Consider the following 7,260-nt stretch of genomic DNA (forward strand, 5'->3'; position numbering starts at 1 on the left):
ATTCCTGCTATTCGAGAGTGGCCATGAGTGCCTGAATCACCCAGCCCTGAGCTGCTGAGCAGTAATGGTCACATGAGGTGTGGGCTATCAGGAAAATTACCACGTTGCCTGTGTGCCTTGTAATGATTATCTAATCATGGCGCTTTCCTGGTGACTACAGGAAGTGAAGGACGGTGCTAAGGTAGGTGCCAGGTGGATCCAGTGTTTGAGTGTTTGAGTGAGATAAACTACGGGGCAGCTGGTTCCAGAGCCGGGCAACTCAAGAAGGACACTGCTTATACAACTCTGATAGTGTTTCCTATTCCAGCTCCTGTTTAAAGGCTTCTCCCTGTGCTCTGCCATGCTAAGGTGCATGGCTTCCCCCCAGAGATGCTTCCCAATGCATTACTCAATGCCTTCTGGGCTCCTGTGCACCAGAAAGCTTCCCCTGCAGATAACATCCCTGATAACCATAGTTACTGGAAGGCTTAGTTACATCCCTAAAGCATCTTGAGACAGCTTGATAGAAGCGGTTACAGAAGGACAAAATATAATTATATCAGGACTATCCCACGGTAAGGTCCTGTCTCACTTATCTGATGACTCACATTCCCAACAGGATGGATGATATGCTTTGGAATTCCAATAGCCACAGGTACAACCTGCTGCTGCTGAGACTCCATCGAATGCCTGGCCAGGCAGCTGGCTACACGTGGAGCCAGGGAAACAGTGCTTCTTCAAGCCGCTTACCACTCTGCAGCAATAACTGTAGGAACATTGTAGGATCACAGAGCGAACCTCACAGGGATGGGTTTTCAGGCAGGAATAATGCTGCACACCTTGGAGCTGTGTCCTGCAAGGCTAAGTCCAATAATTTCTCAGCCATAATTATTGAGTGGCTTTGATTTATCTAAAGCATCGATAACAAGCCAAGGAAACCAGCTGAAGCCACACTCAGCAGCCTCTTTTTACCAATCTGTGCTATGATTGCTTTTTTTTTGCAGCAAGGAGCCCAGCTGGCAAGACTCTCAAATGCCACATCCCCAACTAGCTGGCTTCTTACATCCCCTGGAAATAGTACACCCTCAGCACTTCACCTGAGATGAGAAGGGCTGGTAAATGGAGGAGAGCCAATACCAGAAAGCTGCAGTGTTTCAATCAGTACTAGTGGGGTGCTGCATGGGTAGGTTTCTGGCTGTGGCCACAGTGATGCTATGTGACAAGGCACATGGTGTGTCCCAGCCCAGGGAGGGGCTGCAGGGCTGGATTGCTGCATGTCACGCACACAGAGGGTGATGGGAAAGCAAAGGCAGAGAAAATGAGGCTGACACAGTCAGAAGGATAAAGGGCTTAAAGCGAGCTTGGTGCTGCCTTTAGAGTATGAAAGAGCACTGATCATCCTCCTGATGATCAAAGAGGGAATTGCTGGAGTTGCACTGAGTGCATAAGGAGAGATCTTGGCTATATCCAACCCAGAGCGCTGAATGCAAAGCACCTATGTGCATACAGCAGTGCTGAACATCACTAACCTCGGGCCCAGTTTACCAAAGTGCCTATGCAGGTGACTCAGCGGGCAAGACCTCCATGAACCTGACACACAGCCCTCCTGCTGCATCCTGCCAGGCAGCGACACACCATGCTGCCAGCACAGCAGCAATACAAACAGAGGGGCACCACGGGGGGCTGCGACCCTCCTGCAGTGCAGACCCCCTTGCAGATCTGGGAAAACCCCATCTTAGCCTGCTCTCCATTTCTCAACCATTTCTTAAGGGACTCCCTAAATACTTCCCTGAAAAAAATCCAGTCTCACTTTTTTTTTTTTTTTTTTTTTTGGAAGGAATTTGAGCCAAGAAAATAATTATTTGCAACAAATGAGAATTAAAGCAAACCGTGAAGGTTTTCCCATCCCTCCTTTCCCCATCTGTTTCCTTATCTGCATGCGAATTTAAAGTTGTTGGCTTGTTTCTCCGAGCCACAAACCAGTGCCCTTTGAACCACAAAGGCTTTGCACTCTGCACAGCATTTCTCGGTGTTAATTACTGCCAAAAGCTGCACAGAATGAAATTCCTCCTCTTGCATCCATGCAGTATTATTTCAAAGAAGTCTATAGGAGCTGGAAGCAGAGTTATACAGTGCACTGAAAACAAGGTGGCATTGCAAAGAATTATTTTAAAAGGTCCAATCTGGGAAAAAGACTATCAGGACTAACTGGGAAGAGGAAGGTGTTCCCCCGTACAGAGGAGATGACCAAAGCAACACCTCCCACCCGCCCTCCGCATGCCGTCACCTCTTATCAGGGCTTCCCAAGAGCTGGCTGCAGTGGAAGAGTGCTGGGAGCCAATGGGTGACGCATGGTTGTGGGCAGGACGGGCGGAGCAGGGAACTCACCTGCAGCCAGGAAGGTATAAGAGGCTGCGGCATGCGGCCGCGCGGCCACTGGTGCGGAGCTGCTCAAACAAAACCAAAGGGAGCCTACGCAACAGGAGAAGGCTGGGAGCTACAGAGCCTAGCTGGAGAGAAGACTCTTTGGGTAGCAAGCAAGAGCCCAGAACATGCTTTTCTCCTTCTACGCTGCTCTTTGAACAGGTATTTATAGCGTTTGACCTGTCGTTCACCTCCTTGATGTCTGCTCCAAGGCACAGCTACTTTGGGAACGGTGTTGTAGGGCTGGCACTGAGCTGCAGGGACTCTCAGGGCTGGTTTTATGGGGAGGAAGCTTTCTAGAAGTTGTCGGGAAGCAAAAAGTACTTTACATGGTGGATTTGAGGGAAGCAAAAAGTACTTAACTTAGTAGATTTGAGGCTGGGTGGACGCCTGCCAGTGGGATGGCTGAGCTCAGTTACGGAACGGTTTAGTTGTGGTGCTCCAAAGTTCTGGTTGGCAGTGGTGGAAACAGCTGCACGGGCTGAGGAAGAGCGCTGTGACCGCAGAGGTCTGAATTGTTTGTTTTAAAATAACCACAGTAGTGAGAGAAATTTGCTACCAAAACAAAAGCAAGGTTGGGCAGTGCAGCGGTAGCGTCCAGGAGAAATTTGGTGCTGGCTTCCCCACGAAGCAAACCCAATGAGCATCACCACCGCCTCGAGCAAAGGGACGATGGGGGCACAAAAGCTTGTATGGTCACTTAAAAGTACCCATTGCAAGCAAACTTCCTCAAGTTTATTCTCAAGACACTGCTGCTCTACTATGGCTGTCTTAGAGAAAAGTACCAAGGGAGCATCTGCCAGCCTCAGTCAGTCTGTCATTCTGTGATCTTTTTTAGATAGTTTATGGAACAGACATTTGTGCAAGTGTAGGAGGGGGGAATCTGCAAAGCAGAGGATTTGGTAAAAGCAAAAAGAGGAAAAAAAAAAACCAAAAAACCCACCAAAAAGAAAACAACAGAGTGAAGGCTTTCCTGCGTCTTTGTGCCAGCCGGGTTTGGATTTGTAGTTCTGTAATTCATCAGCATCTGCCAGATAGTGCTAAAATATGCAGGCTGAGATGCAGCCAGGAAAAGAGAAAGACAACAAATATTACAACTTGCTGAAAAGCTCAGATAAAAAAGTGCAGACTAAAGATCAACTTGAGGAAATGCTCCAGTGAGTGTGAGACAAGCACTAAAGGAAGAATTTAAGCCAACACTTTGCATCGACGGCAAAGTTTCCTCCCATAGGTGCAGTCCGGGAGTTTAAGATTGCTTTTGGTTATGGCAATCAAAAGCTAACCATGATGGGAAATTATGTTCATGCATCACGGAGATATTTCTGTGCAACCTAAGGAATAGGCAGATCTTTCCCATCCCTTACATCAGCCTTCCTGCTAAGACACGGAGCCTGCAGCCCGCGTTGTTGAACCACTGCAGGATAGACTGCAGGCCTATAATTACCATTTCTGACTTGTCACTGGTAAATCTCCCAGCACAAAGAATCAAGCCCAGCCAGTTCAGTGATAAGCCCTCAAAAAATGTTCCCCAGGCACACAGCAGTGTGGCCGGTGCTGAGAACTTCCTCCAGCCAAACACTTGCTTTCAGGGATAAGCACTCTGTATCTAGAAAGCCATGCACCTGGTATCAGAGTGTGCTCAGAGCTGCGTTTCCAGCCCCAGATAACTGGAATTCAAGGTAATACCCAGATTGCTGGAAGGCTGGAGGAACTCGGTTGTAAATCAATTTGCTGGAGCTGCCGTATCAGCCGCTTAGCTCAAGGCTCTGCTTGCACATGGAGAGAAAGCAGAAAGCAGATGGCAGCACACAGCAAGGCTTGGGCTGCGCTGGCGCTCCTCCAGCGCTGAGAATAGGGAAGAGCTGCACTTTCCTGGAGAAAGCAGAGCAATAAGGAAACACTGGCGAATTCCCCCTTGTTCTGGCACAAAAGCCTTTTCCTCCAACAATTCGTTTCTTGCTGTGTCACGGTGACAAGATCAAACAAACTTTGTGAGATAACAGCGTTTCCTCACTCCCTTGGTCCCGCTGCAGCATGGAAGCGTTCAGATCCCATTGTGCTCCCACAGCCCCATTGGGGCCACCTGGCAGCCCCAGCGCACAGAGCACCCCGAAGAGCTTCACCCTGCTGCTGCTCCACCACTGAACAGTGTTATCTGTCTCTTAGGCCTCACCATAGTATCTGAGTACCTCCCAGCCCAATAGACTTCTATAGGGAGGTCCCTGCTTGACCCCATGGAGTCCTCTGCTCTGCTCCCTGCTCAGGTATTGGGCAGCACCACCCAGGGTAGGTCCTTTATGTTTTCTCTGCCCAGAGCGAGGTTTGGGGAAAGGCTGGAGCCATCTTTAGTGCCAGGGTGACTGTGGTGGAAAGGCTTTGGCTGGATGGCGGATCTCTGGATGGTGGATCTCTGGTGGCTGCTCGCTTTGCAGGTTGGTTACCTTCATCTTCATCACGCAGCTTCAAACAGGCAGCTCTAGTAGTGGTTTTCCAGCCTCTGGAGGCATCGCAAGCCATGAGCTTGCTCTTCAGTCCTCTTGTGGGGTTAAAGATAGGTCTGGTGATGGGTATCCACACACTGTTTAAAGCTAAAGCTGTAGTTGTCCTTCTCTTGCAGAGTCTCCCAGGGCTCTATTCATCTCCTCGAGCTCCGTCATGTCGTGCTTCACCCAGCTATGGCACTCCAGCACACCGGACTCTCCCACCAGCCCGGTCCCTGCATCTCCACATGAAATCCCCATTCCCATCAGCCCTATTGTTATCACCTCTCCGGTGGACAGCAAGAGGAAAGCAAGGTCCCCAACCGACAAACCGGGCTCTCCAAACCCAACATCCCCAAAGCCAGCCTCCCCCGTTGAATGCTCCATCTGCTTCAACACATACGACAACACCTTTAAGACCCCCAAGCTGCTCCAATGCTCGCATGTTTTCTGCCTGGAGTGCGTGGCCCGCCTGAGCAAAGGGCTGCCCCCCAACCACCCCGAGGACCAGCTCCCCTGCCCCTTCTGCAGGCAGCTGACCAGCATCCCCCTGGAAGGTGCCCCAGCCCTGGAGACCAGCAAGGAGCTGCTGGCCACTCTGCCCCCCGAGCTCCAGCAGGAGAAGGTGCTCTGGATGGAAGGCACCAAGCTGTGCTGCCGGCAGGCCTCTGACGACCCCGAGAACCCAGACTCGTGCATCTCCATCGACGTTGCCATGAGCAAACCCGAAAGCCCAGAGGTCCCCCCGACGGGGCTGGCAGGGAGGCTGTCCCGCTGTGACATGTGTGACGACTGGAAGCGCATCGTCCTGCTCTCTGCTCTCATCATCATCCTCTTCTGCATCATCCTATGGCCGGTGCAGTGCGCGCTGAAGACGGGGAACCTCCGCTGCTTCACGAGGACTGTTGCAATGAGCAGGCCAGAATATCTCCCCTCGAAACACACCACAGCAGCCACGCCTGTGACACAGCTCCCATTCCTGTAGCACCAGGCATAACATGGCACACCCCCCAAGAGCATCCCTCGGTGTGCTTGCAGACCCCACGGTCCCCCCTCCTGTGCCCACACCTGGATGCACACACTCACCTCCAGCAGCCCAGGAGTGCTCCCAGGAGCTGCCTCAGTTTCCTGCTGCCAAACTCCATGGAAAGCTGAGTCTTCAAAGCTGCTGCAAAGGTGTGACGGGCGACAGATGAGCTTCTAGGACTGTTTGCCCACAGGCTGATAGCAGGTGACAGTGGCTGTAGCTCCTTCCGGCTCCCTTGGGGAATAAAGGGCTATCTTCATGGTTATTCCTAAGAGAAGCTGGGCTTGGGAAGGTAAGGACATGTTGAAGCTGCAGAAGCAGATGAAAATTAACCTTATTCCACATGCTCAAAACATTTCCGTTGTGGATTCAGCACAGGAGGTGTGAAATGCTGCCTCCTGCTGACAACACATCGATCCATCCCTGCTCCTCACCTGAGCTGAGCACTGCTGAATTTCCAACAGAAAATAAAAGCCATCCTATTGCCGTTTTGTTTTTCTCCCTAAGAAGGTGCTTAAAAAAGAGTAATCACTCATCCTTAACCTGGAAAGGAGAGCAAACTTGCCCTGAGCGCAGCATCACACTGTCCTCCGTGAGCTTCCTTCCCACTGCTCCCAGGCCAACTGTTACTGAAATGGCAGAAGTTCCACCTTCTGACAGCTCTACCCTCCTCATCTTCCAAGGTGTCAGTATTAAGACACAGGCCAGTTGCTTACACTCTCTCTTTTTATTTAACTCAGTGATCTTCTGACAGTGGTTAACAATGGTCTTCATGAAGAAGGCGGCTTACAATTAAATCTTGTTTATTCAAGCACATGGATGTGAGACAGGATTGTACACAAGTACCATGGATGTATTAAATTATGTTTTATACAATGCAAGGTGTCGGTGTGTAACATTTACTCCCTGTTTCCCCCCTTACTGGATGCAGCAGCAGCACAGCTGTACTCTTTATCCTCTACCTTCATACTTACTGCCATCCCAGTGATGCTGTCCCAGGCACAACCACCCCTGAAAAAGGAGAAGCTGCAAAGACTGCTCATCTTTCGCTTCCTCCCAGCTGGATCAAAGATGTTTTCAGTCTCTCTCTGCAGCAAATCTGATCTGAAATACAAAAGGCTGAAGCAGCAGCAGAAGTACCCCAAGTCCGTTGCTATGCAAAACTTCTGTAAAGCTGCTGAGTGCCTTCTGTATCTGCACCACCTTTGTTGTTTAGCTGCAGGCTGCTATTATCTGTGCCAGCCACATGGCTGCAGAAATTAGTCCAGGCACTGCAACAACTTCTGCCAAAGGCCCTGGGCTCGACAGGGATTCTCCCTTGCATCATCCCATCCACTTGCTGCTGGAAGG

At 50.5% G+C, this 7,260-nt stretch overlaps 1 protein-coding gene across 2 annotated transcripts; it reads left to right on the forward strand.

Moving 5' to 3' along the window:
* Nucleotides 1-2,318: 2,318 nt before the first annotated feature.
* On the forward strand, nucleotides 2,319-6,786 carry RNF223 (ring finger protein 223). 2 transcript variants are annotated; one of them, XM_031556645.2, is made up of 2 exons: nucleotides 2,319-2,565; nucleotides 5,021-6,786. In XM_031556645.2, exon 2 carries the CDS (start codon nucleotides 5,059-5,061, stop codon nucleotides 5,866-5,868), a length of 810 nt encoding a protein of 269 aa, XP_031412505.1. In that variant the 5' UTR covers nucleotides 2,319-2,565; nucleotides 5,021-5,058; the 3' UTR covers nucleotides 5,869-6,786. The 2 variants fall into 2 exon arrangements, with proteins under 2 accessions (XP_031412505.1, XP_085098495.1); XM_085242369.1 differs by lacking the exon at nucleotides 2,319-2,565 and adding an exon at nucleotides 2,610-4,689.
* The last annotated feature ends 474 nt before the right edge of the window (nucleotides 6,787-7,260 follow it).

The sequence above is a fragment of the Meleagris gallopavo genome, chromosome 23, assembly GCF_905368555.1.
Source record: "Meleagris gallopavo chromosome 23, MGAL_WU_HG_1.1, whole genome shotgun sequence".
NCBI lineage: Eukaryota > Metazoa > Chordata > Aves > Galliformes > Phasianidae > Meleagris > Meleagris gallopavo.